The sequence below is a fragment of the Apis florea genome, unplaced genomic scaffold (genome assembly GCF_048593485.1).
Source record: "Apis florea isolate Af1SG1 unplaced genomic scaffold, ASM4859348v1 contig_2291_pilon, whole genome shotgun sequence".
Lineage (NCBI taxonomy): Eukaryota > Metazoa > Arthropoda > Insecta > Hymenoptera > Apidae > Apis > Apis florea.
In genome coordinates, this window is record NW_028256553.1 from 1,973,696 (window position 1) to 1,994,313 (window position 20,618).

The following is a 20,618-nucleotide window of genomic DNA, read 5'->3' on the forward strand; positions in this document are numbered from 1 at the left end:
TCAATTTACATGTCACCGTTCCCTGCAAATTAAACGATCCATAAAAACCAATCACCGACAACGACCAAATTTTAACGTAAAACTAACCAAACGATTATTATATTCGTTATTATATTCATATTTATCAAATGTTCAAAAGATAATCTGTTTTTGCGATTCGCACATAGGAATTACGCGGCTCGTTTCCTCCATATTTTTTTCACATTCATATTTTTCATTTTTATTTTTATTTTATATTTGTGTTTTTTTTTTTTTTTTTTTAATCCAGGATACTGGAGTGAAATATTATAAGCGAAATCGTCGAATCGAACGTGGGTCACATTCGAATCGCAAACAAACGCAGAAACTCGATGTATCATCTCGATATATCGCAACTCGACCAATATAGTAGCCTATTCGATAGGGGATAGCACAATACAGGAAAAGAAACACACTTTGCAATTCCGTCGCGAAATATTCATATTCTGCGTGCAATCGAGTTCGTTCGATGGATACGTCTCGAATGTTTCTATAGTGCGTTTAAAAGTATATTCGTTCTAAAAGCAGATTCAATAGGGAAATATTGTCAAGTTCATCGATTGAAAATTTAACGAACGTTTAGAACGTTAAATGTTATTTCGTTAACTGTGTAAATTTGTTTTAAAATCTCTTGACAAGCTCGATAAAATATCTCTAAATTTTTATTTTTTTTTATATTTGATACAAAAACAAATTTTTGTGACAACAATGATTAAGAATTAAATGTAGAATTGAAAAAAAAAAGTGACAATGGAAAATTTTGCACTTTGTTTAATATGCATCGATGCAATTGTAAACTGCGATACCTTTTCTTTTAAACCAATTATTCCTATGTAAAAGGAAATCATAAATTTTGAAATATTTTATTTTTTAATATCTATCATAAATTCTAAATTGTTTTAATTTAAATCTTTTTCCTATACTTTTTGTGTCACTTTCACAATTTTTATCGAGCATCGTTCATATTTAAAAAGCATCTCATCTTTTTACAAAATTCCAAAGAGAATATAATGATATAATAGAAGTGTTAATAATAGTGCAAAATTTTCTTCTATCCTTGTTCTCTATTTTCATTTGGAATAGCAATCGGTTGTCTCTAAAAAACTAATATCTAATTTCTTTTAATTAAACTAATATTTAGACGTCTCTGATTCTAAAAAGAAACCCCTTAAAAGAATCTAATTCTGCATTTTTCGATTTTATATTTATAAAAAATTTCATGTACATCAAAATAATGTCTTCCAACTCTCGATTAGCGAAAAAGTAATTTCAAAGAGGAAATAGCGATTTCTATCTATCCTCGGGCTCAATATACTCAATTTCAATAAAAGTTCTTCAAGAAAACATCTCGCTGCATACGTCAATCAGAAAGCATGGGATTGGGAGTTTTCCAGCGAACACGGTTCCTTCGATGTCTCCCTCAAGAGTTGAGGGGATGTTCACATGAAGAGAGTAATATAAGACGACGATGATCAGACATATTCTCTTCTCCACATAATTTCGTTAAATTTTAATATTATATCGACAAAATTTATCTTATTCTCGATATAAAGTTAGATTGAATAATGTTTGTTTTTTTGAAAACAACTTCTTTTCGATTTATATTAAATGCGAAATGTCCTTATCAAGATTAATTGTGCAATTTTTAAGAAGTTCGTCCATCAATTCTTCGTCGTTTTGACACGATAATTAATGAGTTTTCAGGAATCTTTAAATAATTTTCAAAATGAAATTGACGGACATAATCCATTTAATAGAAAATCGGAGTGATTACGAGACACAGTATGAACTTGAGGCTGAATAATATAGATTACAAAATTTGCTTGGCATATAATAAACAGGAAAACGTATGAATTTCTATCAGGATTCATCGAAATTCGAACGCCAGGATCCAACACACATTTCCCACGCTGGGAAACTTCTTAATGCGACTTTGAACGACAACCAGTGGGATATAGGAGAGAAACAACAGTTGGAGGACAAAGAATAAACTCTGATAGCTAGTGCGATCGTTAGAAACAGCTTTTATCAAAACGAAAAATCTCATGAACTTGCACCATTATCTAAGAGTACTGTTTCTATTTTTTCCTTTCTCTCTAATTGGAATATTTTTTGAAACAAATCCCCTCCTGTACTTTTATGCAAATATTACAGAAGGAAGAGATATTTTTATTTTAAAATTTAAATTTATAATTATGATGAAACAGTGGAAAATAACGTGAAATAAGATATTGAAAAATAATATTTTTTTCCTCTTAACAAAAAATATTTTATGAAATCATTTTTATAAAATAATTTTTTTCTTAAATATTGATTATACTTAATATTATACTAATTTTTATTAAATTAAGATTATACTAATCTTAATTTTCCTTCTTCAAACTCGAACGAAAAATCGACTCGAACATGATGATCGCACATCTTGTCTCTTATCTTGGAAAAACAATAAATCTCTTTACATATTTAAAATGTCACAGAAGTTCTGATAAATGGAAGGAAGAAGATCATTCCTGAACCCGTGGCGGACAATTAATCTTCTCGACGGTGATAATTAGACAGGCAAGGATGTAGTCTCCTTCAAGGATCGTTCAGAAACAATTAATTCAACTTGGTCAATTCTCGTCTCTGTCGTTTTGACAGAGCGATGGAGATCGATTGGTTCATGAAAGAAGTTTTCAACCAAGAGTATTTCCATCCCTGACATGGATAAATTCGACTAAACTCGCAACGGACAATTTTATCGCGTAAAATTGATGCCCCTTAATTTTATCCGACTTCAAAACGAAATATCATCCATGCTTTCAATCGTTTAAAATATTTGCTCGAAATATAAACACGTTTCGAAGAAAAGAATCGATGGAAAGAGAAAACAAAGGAATAATATAACGTGGTAAGGTAAATAGAGATTTAAATCGACTCGTGAATCATTCGAAGATGAATCACTTTTGATAAACTTTTTAACTGCGTGTAGAGCTTGAAGAGAAATAGGGAAGAAAAAAAATAAGATGCGATAAATTAACAATGGTGAAATCAGATGAATGCTAGGGAAAAGAAGCTTCGTCTTCTTTATGCAAAGGATGGTTTAACGATTCTCAGCGAATAAAATTGATTATCGAAGCTGCGGAAATTGAGAGCTTTCGATATATAAAAAATTATATCGAAATCATGCTCAAGTCTCAAGTCTCGTTCATATCTTTCCATAAGTCTCGAATTTAATAAGATAATATTTTAAATTTATTGATCAGAGAGAGAAAAACTTATGATTGATCAAACGAATAATAAGAAATGAAATTGAAAAAATTAAAAAATTCTTTGTACGTTCTTGAAATGATTCTTCCTCTCGTGCATCAAGAAATATTATCCTAACATCGATAAGTATATCTATATGATTAAAAATGATTTTCTTAATATTTTTGTACGTTGTCAATAAAATGATATCTTCAAACATTTAGATATCATTAGGAAAAATTTTCTTTGTTTCGAAGAAATATCGGTTAAAATATCGTAGCAACTTTGAATGATATCCATAATCCATTGATTAAATATCTGTTCAAAGTTTTCCCGGCCATCTGGTGAACCATTTTATGATGGTTCTTTAATGATTCTTCCTCTCGGAATACTTCACATTTCTTCCTCGTTTCAAAACAAACTCCTTATTCTGAAGTTCTATAGATCACGTAACTCTGTTGAATTATTGCACGGTAATAAATTACACGTTAAATCATCAATCGTTACTTCGAGCGTGCAATTACCTCGTGAAAGAGACGCGATTATAAACGTTTTGCGAAGCTGCCTGTAATTGAATCTGTTCAAACGAAAACTCGTCAAAAGTCTGATCGATACAACGTAATTAAAAGATCGAAAATGTAGAATAGAACTGGTTTCAACTTGGATGGGTCGAACAATTTTTGCCAACGACCAACGATAATCTTTCTGCTATTTTTCGAAATCATTTCAATTTGATTAAAGTTCACTCGACTCTGAATAGTTTAAACCGTCCAGAATTAGATTATCGCTGAAACGATCTATAAAAACCATCAGCCGATAAACTGAAACGAAATTATTTATCAATTCCTCGAAGAATTTTATTCGTCACGATTATTAATGGATTCGATTTTTCACCCTGTTGCAGGTGCAATCTTCACGGAGGATCAAAAAGACAGTCCTTCGGAGCTGGCATTCAAGTATGCCATCTACAAAATCAACAAGGATAAAACTCTGTTGGCGAACACCACGCTGGTCTACGATATTCAATACGTCCCTAAGGACGATTCTTTCCGAACGTCGAAGAAAGGTACGCCTCCGATATATTTTTCACGATCTCTCTTCAAAGAATTGTATAAATGTTTTACATTCGAAATACTACACGTTTACGTTTAGAGATTAAAAAAGGAAGAGAAATAAATTGAAGCTCGATTGAGATTCAATTTTTTATATTTTTCTAATTTATCGATATCGAAACTGTACTTTTAGCTACAAAAAGAAAGTGTTATCAAAAGTGGATATTGAAATATCAATTCGATTAATTAATATCTAAAAAATTTCACAGCCACAAATTTAATATTCTCGCCGTGAAAAAACGTGAAAATCGATAAAAATGGAGCTATCAATTATTTCTTTTTCCAAATCCCTCTATTTCCCCCCCCTATATCATCTCGACAACGACACTCGCTCACAGTGGAACGTATTTAACGCCTCAAAACATCTAAGGCGAATATCTCGTCACAACAACATTAAAAAGAAGATAAGGCACGGATTTCGTACCTGATAAATAAGAGTCTCTCGAGTCTCTCTATTTCAAGGCTTAATAAACTGTGGAAGGTTAAAGGCGTGGCTCGGATTTCTGTTCGACTTTTTGTCCACCTCGCAAGAGCCATTTTCATCATCGATACAAATTCAACCAACCCTCCCTAAATTTTTTATATCAATCGAGGATTACACGGCAGACTCGAGATCGTTTCAATAATAATAACGGAGAAGAAATCGTGATATGGAATCTGCTATAATAAATAAATAATTACTTTTTATTTTAAATTCTTAGATATGAAATAAGAATGCACGAAGATTAAATTTACGTCGATTAATTTACGTCGTTACGTTTTAAAAAAATCGCCTGTGAAAAACAAGCTATGGTTTCGTATTATCCGTTTTATCTTCTGTTCACCGCATACGATTTTCAGAGAGCATATTAAGTTTTTAAGTTTTTTCGACCGAGAAGAATAAAGCATCTCTTTAAAAAAAAAAAAGGAGATCGTGTTTTCGAAAGGATTAGTCGATTCCCGTAGCATCACAAAAGGATATAATAAAGGATAATTCTTTTAAATGGTAGGCAATACGTACGCCAAGTTTTGGAGAAGGGATTAAATCGTCGCATTAACCGGAAAGTCCGAAAGTAGAGCATTGAACAGGATCGTGGTAGGGTCTTTGTTTAATCTCGCTTGATATAGAGATGCAGCATCGAATCTTCGAATGGATTTCGCGAACTTCGATTACTTCTTGTTGCTCCGAAATTGTTTGCTGCAAGTTCGAGATCGATTTATAGAGCTATCCAAAAATGTACAACCATCCAAACTATTTCGAAAGTTATATTTTAATGAGTTAATTAACACGACACAAATCGTTAAAGCAATTTTGTTCAAATGTTTCCTCGACACCAATGTAAAATTATGCACGAGTTTAATCAACGCGTCATAATATGCAAATGTGGCGGGAAAATTTCATCAAAATTTCAATTTTAAATTCCACCAGAGAGTTGAAATATTTATTATTTATAAATAATAAGTTGAAATACGATTCTTGCAATAAAGATGAAAAATCGTTATTAACTAGATCTAAACCGATCTGAAACTAGATCTGAAACGTTCTTATCGTTAATCTTTAAAAAAAAAAAAAATGCAAAATTTCCTTAACCAATAATTTTTTTCACGTTTCCCCCTCGACAGATCTATAACCCGATACAAATTATCCAACTTGCTTGCAACCTATTACCCGAGAGATTTGATTTCAACGAGCGTAACACGAAAGCAGAGCGAAGTAAGGTTTGCGAAGTCATATAAGGTGAAATTTATGCAAAATAATTCCAGGCCGGAGTCAAGGGTTGACCCCGCCGCGAAACCATAACAATGTTTCTTGCAGGCCGATCGTAGATGGCCGCCTACCTCTACCTAGATCGTAAATTGCCAACCGTAAATCCGCGCGGACGTCGATAAATTTGCAACAAACTTCTCTATCCACCGGCGAATATCTATTTCGTGGATTATTGAGACTCAAAGACACTTCATTTCCCGCGTCGCGTGCTTTTCGCCACTCCCCTACATCACCCATATCGCTGGGATAATAGGGTGTCGTATTTTCAAAATCGGCGTTCGAGGAATTCCATCCCTCGATTGATGGAGATACGCGGAAAGGGATTATTCTCGTGAGTTGTCGCAGTTATTAAGGAAGGGGGAAGGGAGAATATTTTTGCTTTAGAACGCGTATTGTTCAATCCTCTACCTTACGACTCTTTCAATAGGTAGTAAATTAAATCTTAGAAGCTATTCGCCTCTGTGTTAAATGTTTAAATTATGGTTTATCTATTCGTGTACGAATCAGGTATTACCACGAAATTAAATATTTAATATTGCAGCACGCGCGTATCGATCAAAATCAAATGATTGATTGGAAGTTTGTTGGAAATATGTTCAGAAGAGAAAGTAGGAGGAATTAAAAATTGTTATTTTGATTAAAGCATATGCACTGCATTATTCGTGGAACAATCCATTTCTCGAGGGAAAATTTGTTTGTTGGGGGAGTGAAATCAATCTTCGAAATTCCAATTTCATTTTTTTCGCTCTCTGTTTTGAATAAAATTCCAAATTTTGGAAATATATCTTTTACAGGGAATATAATATATGAATATTTTAATTATAAAAATCTACGATATTATTAAAATATTAATATTCAAAAGAAACGAAAAGAAACTCGACGTACTCGTAAAATTGTCTTCATTCCTATTATTCTGATATTTTGTTGATTATTATCATCTGTTTTAAAATTCTGTCACGAGCTATGCATGTTCAGAACCCGCGACCAGAGTTTACAAGCATTTTTTCCTAGTTTTCCAAGGTGATATAAAATTGCGCCAGCACTAGAGAGACATACATATTTAGGAGTACAAAGGGGAAGCTTTATTGCACGCACGCGGTAATAGTATTTTTACTTTTATCATGGCAACAAACAAGAATAATCCGACTTCTATAATCGTATATATTTATCCCCTGTTGCAAAAATATTCTTCAAATATTATTTAAGCGTTCAATGAATATATTTTAGCAATGTATCCGTGGCACACTTTTGAAATTTTTGATTTCAAATGCCAAAACAAATTACACACAAGAACGTCGAGTTTTATTTATTCAAATTACAAATAATAATTGAAGTTTCCGTTGAATAAAAACGTGTGGTATGGTTATAAGATCAAAGGATTAAATTCAAACACCCCCTTTGATACCAAGTTGAAAATAAAGAATCACGGTAAAAGTAATAACGATTTAATACACGAGAAGTTAATTCGAACGAGTTGTAACATAAAATTAAAGGGTTAAAGAGGCGAGATTCGAATATTCCATCCCCTCGTTCGAAATAATTTCACGGAACCAAGGCCGCAATTAAGGTCACAATCCTAATTAACGTTAACCAAGGAAATAAACATCCGACTCGGGAAACAATCAAGTCATAATTGCGCAACAATCATGATGCATAATCCAGCGGCTACTACCAAATGAAATCTTAGTAAATTAGCCCCAAAATCTACTCTTGTCCACTCGTTGAAATGGGTCGGCAGACCGCATTTATTCGGCCAACATCCCTCAGGAATTTTACCAGGCCGATCCGCGTCATAAATATTCTCACTGGCTGAGCTCTCGCGACTGGCATCTCGTGTCCACGTTAGTTTTCGTTTAAAGATATATTTCAATCTCGTCTGAAAAGATTTCTCATTTTCAATAGCTTCCATCTTTTCCTATTCCAGTTGGATCTCCTCTTCTCGTGATAAATCCTCAAGGGATCGCAAGTCGTATTCTTTTTTCTCTTCCTTTCTTAACCCTTCGTGTCATATTGTGGGCTTAACGTCGCACCAACTTGATTAACTTTATGGAAGCTCATGTTTTCTTCGAACTAAAATATTTCAATTTTTGATTGATCGATTAATTTTTAATTGGCACATATGTGCTGATCAAAATTCTCAAATTGATTGCATGATGTAATTTTGCAATTAAGATAATAGTATTGAAGATTTTTTAAGTGAAGTCTTCTTTTTCATTATGCTCTCAGTGTCTTTTGATTGACTGGAAGATAGTGGAGAAGCAGTGGAGAGAGTTTGATTGATAAAAGTAGCTTCCATAATTTTATGCTTTACATAAATTAATAAACTATTATTTATCACTTGGACTCAGTTGATGAATATAGTAGGAATAAATACATGCAAATTCAAATTTATTGAATATAGCCTCAATTCGATTCTGACTCATCAAATATAATCCAAAGAATTAATATTCTCATTATTCCCCTTTGCACCCTACAATTCTTTCGCATCGTTATCTAATTTTTTCTCCTACTTATTTCTTCCACGTCAATTCCTCTTCTGTTCATAAATTAATAAAAATTTTTCGTCGATCGATAATAATAATAGCTCCGTCAAAGTAGTAAAGTTGAAGAAAAAAATATTTAAAATTATCATGCGAATATGATTTTTTACCGAAAAATTATATATTTTAAGTTTAAAAATGGCTGCATTCACTGGGAAAAATCTAAAAAGACAGAGAAAGACAAAATATACGATGAAACCGTGATATATTTCTATTATTTTATGCCATCAATTTGAACGATGTATGTATCAAAATAATAATCGTGTATGCAGATTAAAATATTCGATTGTAACAATCGTTTTCGATCCTCGTCGAACGATTTAATCAGCGGACAAATGAATCGTTCTTTTATCCCGTTCATCTTTACCTCGATTAAACCGGCAATCGAAAATACCGAATATGCAAACGGGAAAGAGAGACGTGAAAATGAAGCTGACGATGAAAAGCTTGAAAACATAATTTTCACGAATTAACTGGCGTCGATGTTCGCTTGCCATCGGAACGATATCGTCCGCGCGACAAATTCTTCTCGCATTTCATCAGATTTATTCACCATCAAACGTCGATTCCCTGATCGTCATTTCCTTTCACCATCTCAAATCAATCCTAAACGAGAATATCGAGAAAACGGATTCGTTTCACCGTGTCCCTTTTTCAAAATTTTTCACAAAGCTTTTTTATCCATACATATATATATGAATATTAGGATAATTTTTTATCAAACTTTTTGACACTTGTTAAAAATTTCGATACTTTCGATGACGAAATTCTAATAGAAAATTAACACTACTCGTATTATTCCATCAATCACGAGTTTTAAAGATGCTAATATTATTTTCCAATTTATAACAATTAAAAAGAATATCTATGATACATTTTATTTTCAAAAAAAGAAACGTAGATAGTTATAGATTTTTGTATCAAAATTTAATATCGGAAACTATATTTTGTCACGGCTATTAATATTTCAAGATGTAAAAATTATTGCACTTTACGAATTTCTCGTCCATCAATCGACACATCGTGATTTCGGGAAGAAAAACTTGTCGCCCGCGCCGGAGAATCGTGATTTCCTCGAGAAGAGAAGACAAAGTCTTCCACCGCGGGGAAAATTGAATTCGCGTAGAGGGAAATCGACTCGGGAATGGGACTCGATGAATTTCTAAGAATTGGCTGTTCGGATTACAAACGGCGCATATATCGATGATGTTCTCGAGCGAAAAGGGAAATGGATCGATTCGGGAAAAATTAGATTTTCCAAGGAAGTGCGGATCGATCCGGGAAAAAATAAGCGGTTTACTTTTACTTTTGATTTCGATAAAGAATAATGCGGATTTTTGCCAATCAGAGAAATTTGTACGAGTAGAAGAATGTCTCGTTTAATATTTACGTATGTATCGATCACAAAAGTTTGTACAACAAATTGCATTACCAAAATCAAGTTAGAAATAGATGATTAGAAAATTGGATTAATTATAACGATGGAGCAATTTATTTTTGCAGAATATTGTTTCAACCAGAATCTTCGTTTTTAAATAATTTTCTTTTTAAGTGTACGAAAACTTTTGTGACCGGCTGCACATCAATCACCAATGAAAACCAATTGAGAGATTGATATTTGTATTATCGCTTCGATAATAATGTTCATTTTTAATGAATATTTTCAAGGATATTATATTCAAATTAGAGAAATTTCTGTAAATATTTGTATCAATAGAGACGAATAAATACCAATTATTTGTCACTCGTTTTTCATTCTATTCAGTCGCAATATATCCTTGAAAAACGTTGATCGTTATCGCAATACGAAGTAATAATGCCAATTGTTAATAATAAAAGTTCCTTCCTACAGGTTATATAATATCCGTTTCATCCGTAATAAGACACTTTGCCTCAGATGCTTTTATCAATATTTGGCGAATCCTCGCGACTTCAAGTCGTTTGAAGTTACAGTGAATTAACCGAGGAACAAGAAAACGAAAAAGTAGGGAATTCTCGAAATTTATTGAATAACTTGCACTCCTTTGATCTCTCGAGGCGGAATATTTTAATGGAACGGAAGTTTTCGTTTATTACCAACAAAAGATGTAAAGCAGTTCTTTGTGACCAGAATCTCCCTCAGAGTGTTCGCTGATTTGTCAGAAAATTTATTTCTTATAATGCGTATACGAAGAGGTACGAAAATTTGGTATTTATTATATACAAAAAAAAAAACAAAAACTTCCATCTTTCCATTTTATCGAGATTCTACACCTGATACGTAGTTTAAGATTCTTCGATGTTAAATTGCTTGTATTCAAGTAACATTTGACTAATATGGACAAGAGTTTCAAATCGAATTACTTAAGCAGTTTCGAGCAACTTGACTAATCTAAACGAGGCTTTAGTGTCTAAACTTTGTCACGTCGACATCAATAGCTATAATTGTTGTGGAATTAATTTACAACTTCGCTATACCTGATTTAAAACTCTACAACTACAGAATGCATCGAAAATCGTGATAGAGGATGATTTCTCTAAAAATAAATCTAAAATAGAATGTAAAATAGAAACACATTCAACCGATTCATTTCATTTCCAACAAACGCATGTAACTTCAATTCTCAATTCTCAAAATCTCTCGAATATCAAAGTAGAAATATCGTTTTCCGATGATAATTAAATAGAATCCTCGACGTCACACCAACTTAACCAACCATTTTTTTCAACCATCATATTTTCCCGCCGAGAAGGCCAAGGGAAGAAGAAAGACACGGATGTGCGACCGATGTAATTTCGTTTTAAACGTGCAAAAGCGCGCTTGAAAGCGCTGATGGAGGACCCTCTTCTTTTTTCCCCCCCGTTTTTTCGGCAGACAGGTAAACGGGACCGTTTAAAATCCGGGCCGACACGCGAGCACCCGTTGTATTTTTAATTTACTGCTTCCCCCGGTCGGACACTCTTTTGCTCCCATTTCGTCTCGGTATACCTATGCCCTCCGAACAAAACCTTGATATCTTTGTTCCCCGACTCTATAGAGGGGGCCGTCCGTTTCCACCAACGGGGGAATTCAGGTCAACCGGAACGCAAGATTGCCAGCGTTTCGTTTCCCGCTTCGTAGGAACTTTCAACGAGTCGACTCCGCGTCGCAATTAAATCTGCGTTCGTAATTCCCAACGAAAAAGGAAAAAAGGAAAGGAAAGGAAAGGAAAGGAAGGAAGGAAAAAAAAAATGAAACATAGGGAAAAGGAAAAAAGAAACATTTTTTCATCCCATCCTAAATGGTAAAAATGGCACGATTCGAGAGATCCGATGCGTTTAATCGCTTTGTTTTCCCACCGGTTTCAACCATTCGGACATTCGAGTTCCTCAACAAGGGGGAGGGGGGCGTTTAAAATCCCTCTTCAATCTTACCGTCTCTCGTTACCATTTTGAAAGCGGAATAGGGGCGTGATTTTCCTCGAACACCGTGACCGCGTTAACGCCACATTGTTGCGCAATCTTTCTTCATCAAGTGTACAAATGGCGAGGAGGAAGGGATTGTTAGACGGAAATTAGTGACGAAGCTATTTCTGCATGTCAATGCGCTCGAACGGTGACTATGTTGTTGCTTGGTTAAACGAAAAATACGAGGAGATATAATGCGGGGGAGAACGAGGGGAAAGTTCTGTTTTCCGAACGAAATTATTATTGGTAATAATTTCTGACTAATTATTCGATGGAAGCAAGGGATGTTTTAACATTCCGCGTTATAACAACGATACACGTTTAATTTTGCTTCTCTTGTCGATAGTGTTACGTTACATTCCGTGTATCGAGCATCGGTTGTTCGATTATACACTACATTGTACATTGCAGTAATTCTAAAATACATATTAAATATCAAGGATCGAGGAAGCAACGATTCAAAATGTAGATGAATTCTGTAAAATTCCAGGAAAATTCTGGGAATAATAATTGTTGAAATATGAACGACAGTAGTAGGTGGGAAATTTAAGGATGACTTAAAAAGAAAATAAGAAGAAATTAAATGGAAAAAGAAATCGTTACGACGAATGTTTGTAATATATGACATTAAAAAATGAATTTACAAATCGATATTAAATAAATAAATTAATAACGTATTTAGAAAACGAATGTTTAAGAAGGTTTAATTGGAAAATTATTAATTCTCTGTCAAAAGTCGTGCTCGATGGAAATGAGGAAAATGATGACTGATAAGTTGGAGCATTTCTACGTCAGTAATTCAAGACGTTAGTGTCGGTTCGTTAACAAGAAGAGTAACATGGTAACGAAGTAAAGAGACTTATTTACCATCGTCGAGAATACGATTTAATCAAGGGAATAACGACGACGAACGAGATATCTCACGAGTCGTTCAGACGATGAACAGTCGTAAGGTTGACTTGGCTGTCTTGTTCTCGCCAAACGAATAGGAATTTTCATCGAGTTCCGCACGATACAGACATCAACGACGTTAAATCGAATTACGATTGCTCGAAGACAAGACACTGATAGATCTCGAAGCTGAAGAAGCTTTCAAGAAGATCGATGAAACGCTCTTTACTAAATCAGCTCACAGAGTTCCTTGGTGAACTTCACGTGATTCTTTAAGAGATCAGACCAATTGTTAAAATCATCCTATCCTAACCTTTTCGAGGAAAAATTTATTAAAATCAACAAGAGATAATTATTATTTGCCTCTTTAGAGAAAACATATTTATCCTAAATTATTTTTAGACATTATTAATAATTATAACTCTTAAATGAAACGGGTAATATTGGAAAATATTTTATGATCACTTTATTTCTAGTTCCTGTTTCTTCAACAATACTCTTTTCCATGCATTGGAATATTTTATCCTCGAATCATCGTAGAACAAGACGAAGAATGAAAAACAAGAAATATTCCAATTTATATTTAATATAAAATCAATTTTGAGTTAATGAGTTTTCGATCGCGCATTAAATGAAATCGGCACTGTAAACACGAATGAAACGATAGTCAGTTTAGCCTGATTGCCTATCAAAAGGGGCAGGAAGAAAGAATCACGTGAATAATTCTCTAGCCAGCAAAACGGAGAACGCTTGAACAGAACAAAATCCTACTTTCGAAATCGAACTCGTTCATCCAACAATGTGTCGGACGATCTTTTCTTCGAAAAGAGAGCAGACGTTCGCAAAGTATATCGCGGATAATGGATCAGGAAGCCGTCTGTCTGATAACGTATCAATTTCCTGTCCATTTTCCGTGCGATCCTTGCTGCACGAGCATAGACATCGTACTCGTAAATCATACGATCACGTCGCTTCCATGAATGTTCGATTAACACGTGAACCGTGAGTCGAATATGGGCCGAGTCGATGGAAAAATAACACGAGACAACGTATTGTGATCGAAAATTAGAGTCTGAAAATTCGTTTCCATTCAAGCGCGTTTCGATCTACGACAAATGATTCGACACCGAACGAAGATTATTTATATTTGCATCTTAGAATGCAAATTCTCAAACAGCTTGTTTTCGAGAATATTTTATCGCAAATTGAGAATCGTCTCAGAGTAATTTTACTTTCGAAATAGCAATTACTTTTCCAAGAAAAGTAAATTCTTGGAAGCAATGTGTCACGCACTTAGACGATTTCTTCAACTATATCTTTATCATTTTTTTGAACGTTGCATCATTTCTTAAATTCCCAATTATAGAAATGGAGGATCCATCTCATCCTTCATGCACCGTAACACGTATAAACTTTACTCTAATTTTCCATCAAATAATATTATTCGAGATGAAATAACGTAGCAAATAAAATAAGATCTTCGATAAATCCTATCCAACATCCATCGAATCGTCAAATTATTTCACATGAAAAATACCAGAAAAATATTTTCGTACCAGTTATTTAAAAAAAAAAAATATTTATCGATCAACATTCATCCATCATACCTCAACTTGCATTTTTTTACAAAAAAAAAAAAACTCGTTGCAAAATTTTCCATTCCAAAACCGAGCGTTTATCGCAGGAAAGAACCGTATTTCCAAACCGTATTTCGAAGGGTTACGAATAATCCGACGAGTTGGTATCCGGAATTGCAACAGACTCATACCATGCACGCGAGGGTAAGAATGTCCGTCGTAACGTGCTCGTTCCACCGCACGAAAAACCGAGTCGAAACGGTGGGAGGCAAGTAGCTGTGCGACTCTTGTTTACAGTCGAGAGGAAAAGGCGGGGCAAAGTTTCGCGTCAATCTTTTTGTCGCCGATTCACGTGCCACGATGAAAGTTTACGAGGAAGATTACCGTGAAATGGCGTAGGAAATACACGCAACTTCTCCCCTGATATAGGGAGTCCCGAGAGCGTGTCTTGTCTCGAAATATGAAATCGGAGTGTCAACACCAGTCCACGCTCGTATTTCCATTTCCACGCTTCTTCGTGCCATTTTGCTTGTTTACCTACTACATTCTCATTCAAATCCATTTAGATGGGATTCTCAACCGTGTGCGCGGATGCTGACACTTCTGTTAGCATTCGTTTATTTTGGAATAGTGAAATATATCAGAGGGATGATCCTTTTAATTCGACGATTATTTAATTCTTTCTAATTTGGGCGAGAAATAATTTTATGTATGCACCCCTTAACGTACTCAACGACGAAAATAATTGAAGTTATATGTTATTTCATCTCTCTTCTATACTTGCATTCTCGTCAAATATTAGACCAATGATATGATAATTAGGCTAGAGAGAGAATTTACATTACTAATATATATATATATATATATATTATTTTTAGCCATTGCAGAAAAATATATAGAAAAATTAATAGATTAACTGTCAAAAACTTTCAACGAACCAATAATCTTTCCTATTTCAGCGTGCAAGCAGCTGTCGAGATCGGTACAAGGGATCTTCGGCCCATCCGACCCTCTTCTGGGCGCCCATATTCAGAGCATTTGTGAAGCTCTGGACGTCCCGCATCTCGAGGCCAGAGTCGACTTCGAGCCAACGTTCAAGGAGTTCAGTATAAATCTCTATCCATCTCAGGACCATCTGAACAAAGCCTTCAAAGATCTCATGTCATTTTTAAACTGGACCAGAGTGGCCATAATCTACGAGGAGGATTACGGTAAGCGTCCACTTACTTAAAACGAAGAAAAAACATCTATATACACATCTATTATATATCCTCGTCGTTATACTCGAAAACCACGATTATATATTATTCAAAACGTACGCAATACAAGTAACGCGACCGTACAATACATAGCGTCGTGTGGAAATATAAAAATGGTGGGGAAGAAAAAAAAAATTGGGAAAAAATAAAGGGAGAGAACGCGACGAAGAGAAGCGTAACGTGATGCAAACAATGAAGCAAACGTTCCAGGTGGCAGAGGATTTGCAAGCGTACGACGAGTGCCACCTCTCCAAAGGAGTCACGGAACATTCCAGCCGTGACGTGTCATACAGGCAGGCTAGTTATTACGCTGTTCCTTTTTTCTTCTTGTTTCGTCCGTCGTTTTGTCTCGTTTTTTAACAGCGCCGCGCCGTGATGCATCCCTATGCAAATAGGGACGTCGGAGTCAGCCAACGGAAGTGGATGCCGGCGCGACGCTGAAATGTCGGCCTGTCAACCACACGCACACGCAATGTTCCGCGTGTAAAATCACACGATTCGTAATTATCCTTTTGATCCTCGTTTTTAATGAATTCTTTCGATAATCACGGGGGAAATGTTTGATTTCGAAGAAATATCGAAAGAAGATTTTTTTTTTTTAGATTCGTGGATGATATATAAAATTTAGTGATGCGCACGATTCGTCATTTTTGAACGAACATAGATATAAAATTAAAATTCGTAATTATAATTTTGATCTTTTTTTTGGTAATCGCGAGATGTTTCATTTCGTAAAGTGTTGAAACAAGATCTTCAGAACAGAAGTTTTCCTTCGTTCTTCGCGTTCTTCTCTATCTTTTTTTGACGAGAGAAATGGAAGATTTATCCCAATTCTTCTTATTCATTCATTACTTGAAAAATTTGATATCTCAAAATATTTTATTTCAAAATGTTAAAAGATTTATTTCACAAGGAATAATTTCATTTAAAAGAAAATAACCGTGGATTATTATCATCTTATTTCCATGGTTAGAAATATTGAAATTTCACAGAGTCGAAAGATTACAACTTACTTTAATTTCAAGTTTCAATATTATGGTTTTTAGCAGGTAAACTTCTCGAGGTGAGAAAACTGCACTTCTAGTATTTTTCTTCGAGCTTTCGCTTTTTTCTTTTTTTTTATTTAAATACGCGAAAATTTGAAGTTGAAAAAATATTGAAACGTGTTCTTTCGAAGTCAAATAATTATCGACCCCCAAACCCCTCGCGTAAATTAATCTTTCAACATCAGAGATCTCCAAACCTTCATTTTCAGCTCGAGCTCGTCTCGTTAACCTTGAATTCCCTAGGTCAAAGCGCCTTTCTTTGCCTTGCCGCGCCAAATTTGCTTCTCTCGTTTAATTAACACCTTCTAAAGTCAACGGTTTCTTGTTCTTGCAAGTTTCCACCCTCCCGAGCTTTTTGCCCGTGAACGACAGGAAGGTGAACACAATAGGCCAACGAGGTACGACCAAACACTCCTCCAAGTTTCTACATTCCGTTTCTACATTTGTCGCGCGTTATTATGAATTTTTTTGCACCAAATGTCACCAATGATGTTTCATCCATACTAAATAAAAAGCTTTTTATATCAAACATCGATCATGTGTGAAATTGAGTGAAAAATCTAGTTTTTATATACAGGGGAAAAAGCCTTTTTTATCTCTCGTTTATCACTCTTCCGTCTATATTTTATTTTAAAATTTCATGCATAAATAGAAATAAAAAATGAATTTTTCCAATGTCTTTTCATTTCGATTTTTCTTGGAACAATTTCATAATTTCAAATAAATTTATTCCCTTTATTCATACTCGATGCTTCTATTTTATGAATTATTCGAATGGAGATGATTATTTGCTTTGTTGCGAAAAATGAAGAAAATCCATGGAGGGATGTTCCTTTTTTCTGTTTTTGTTAGGTTCCACGGCAACCATAAATTTCTCAGCAGTCTAAATCCGTCTAAAATTTCCTCTTCCCGGCATGTCACCGAGCATTTCCTATATATTCCATATGATGAAATATATTTTTCAACGCGTCTATTCGTCGAAAATACGAAAAAAATCGCGACACGGCAAAGCTTTCTCGCGGCTCGATCGTTTAAATACGACTCAACTTTCTCCGCTCGATCCGTGTCTCTTTCACGACAAAAAGAAAATCGTTTCCCTAAACTTTTCCATCATTCCACGCATTCCGCCCTGCGAGCTTTAATAAACTCGATTAAAATCCAATCAAAATTCCATCCGTTTCGACGTTAAACCAAGAATATAAACTTTACGAAGCATGATCGGAATCTCATAGAAAATGCCAAAAGAATATCAGCTTTATACGTTCTTCTTTTAAATCAATATTCGTAAAATTTGCTTAAAACGTATACAACTTACACGCAATGCACGCGAATCAGAGTAGCCACCAATTTTACTCAAGAAGCCTGGAAGCAAAAAAATTTTATTCCACATTTTCTCCTTATATGTTCACCCATCACTAATATAGACCTTCTATTAATATCTCAGTTACGTTTCGTATACACGTTCTCACATACACGTTGTTTTCGTTACGGGCCACGTATACGTAGACGTGGAAGACCAGGCGCGTATGCAAATTGAAGCGCGACAGGGTGCCCACGTTTCCGCCGTTCATCTGCGCTTTGTGCCTGCCGCTTCCGCCAATTATTCTTCCACGAATTAATTACCCGAGCGTCGCCTCGCCTTCGAACTCGGGTGACTTGCCTCTTTGGCTGGCGTGTGCCGTTAAGCTTGCATTGAATAGCACGCGCGCCTCCAATCCGGATGCTCAAAGCGCGCCATTGTATAAACGTTTTCGCGCAACAGAGGCTTTGCACGAAAATATTAAATCGCGACGGGATAGCGCACCAGATGAATGGTTTTCAACGTTTCATTCGACGCTCGAGAAACTATTTTTTCAACGTATGGCGCATTCGTGTGCTCGTATTATTCAACGATACTTTGGTGTATAATACTTTTCGGGCGTCTTAAGAGGATCAAGTTTCGTTCGATGGTCGAGGAGATTTTTGAGGCGGTTCTCGATTTTGACGCTTGAAGTTCAAGTTTGACTTTCATTAAATTTAGCAAGGGAAATTTTTACACCGCTCTTTTACAGCACACGTTTCACACGTTTTCAGGCTTTAAGTGGATCGAGCATCGAGAGACACTCTGCAAGAAGAATTAAAGATTAAAAAATTTCATTCCTCGATATCATTTGCAGAAATGAATTATAGTATTCCTCCTTTGAATTTGATTCACTTTTCGTCTCGTCTCGATTCTTCTCTCTTCGTTAAATTGCATGGAAAATTACTATTTAATTAATCTCGAATGATACGTTATTTACCACTTCAACGATTTCATTCGCGTTGACAGAAATTCTCGCAGAGCAGAGAATGCCTCGTGTACAGTAACGAGACGGATAAACTCGTATCTAAAAAAAAAGCGGTATCAAAAAAATTATATGTATATCAAAAAAGGGGGACTTCAGGCTTTTCTAAATTCTTGCTGGCCCAACGTGCTTTTTGTATCGTGCGAAACCGTCATAAATTACCAAGCTACGAGAACCATCCAAGTCGCGGTAACCAGAGGGTTGTTCCGCAAAGCACTCCCACCCCTATACGCGCTCGTCCTCCACCGAACCCTTGTTGCCTGCAAATGTATACACGAGCACAAAGGGTCGGCGGACGTGTACACGTTGCCCTCGAAAAGGCGGCGGCGTGATAATTGAAAACCACGTCTAAGAAGCGGTTTGTTATCTTTCAATTTTACGTTTGAAGCGTACCCAACCCATTACTTAGAAGGTGTTCTCTCTCTCTCTCTCTCTCTCTCTCTCTCTCTCTCCCTTCCCTTCGTTCGTTTCCTTTCTCAGCGCGGAGAAAGGTTTCTTTCATTCGTGGGAATAGTGGTTTCGTATAAAAAATGACTGAAATTACTCACATCGCGCGATACGAGGAATAGGGAAATTTAATTAAACGAAGTGTTTTTTCAAAAATTCAAGTTGGCGTGGTTCGAGGTATTAAATATGCACAATGTTGGCGGTGCATGCAATTTAATAACACAACGTGGCTTATTGAGAAATTGCACACGAGAGAAAGAATTTTTTTTCTTTTTTTTCCTCGACGAATTGTTAGAAAGGGGAGAAGGGTGACACTGTGATTAACGATTTTCGATGAATTTTCGTTTGATGAATTTTATTCTGGATGCACGAACGCTTGTCACTATTGGGAATGGAAATATATGTTGAAAATGAAGAATCTATTTTGCATGGAATTGATCACATCTACGTTTCGAGACTTCTCCAGTGTGATGGAGTTTCGTCTAATTGTCTAATCTTGCGTTCTAGTTGGAAAAATCGTGAAAGATGAGATGGCAAGATCGAGTCAAAATAAAACTCGATTAAATAAAATAGGCCTTTGGATTTTGAAATCTCGCGTGTAATTTTTCGCGAATTTCATTTCGTCTCTCGGTGACATATATGAAATTTTTGCTGTCCGATTTGTTCGGTTCAAACGAATCTTGAGTTTCTTTTTTTCTCCTCTCGTATAAACGGATCACTTTTCACGTGGAACTTCAATTGTTTCCGCTCAAAAGATAAAACAACCGGAGTTCAAACAAGGAGTATGCGTATTCCATTATTCGATGGTCTCCGAACAAATGTATAAAATAATTAAATTTAATTCGAAAAATCTGAATATTTTTTTTCAAAGACGAAATAACAATGAAAATTCTATTCTATCATGTTAATATCTTTAAAATTTAATAAATAATCTCATACACGCGTTATATTTATTAAAAAATATGCGCAACAACTTGTACCACTGTTTCATTGAATTTCATTT

General features: G+C 35.1%; 1 protein-coding gene across 1 annotated transcript in view; it reads left to right on the forward strand.

Annotated features, from left to right (window-relative positions):
• The window catches only part of LOC100865223 (glutamate receptor ionotropic, kainate 2), a 144,485-nt gene that overhangs the window by 72,224 nt on the left and 51,643 nt on the right, over nt 1-20,618 (forward strand). The window contains exons 3-4 of the mRNA XM_086903407.1: nt 4,151-4,312; nt 15,499-15,750. Coding sequence (XP_086759533.1) covers nt 4,151-4,312; nt 15,499-15,750 — 414 coding nt within the window. The remainder of the gene's footprint in view (nt 1-4,150; nt 4,313-15,498; nt 15,751-20,618) is intronic.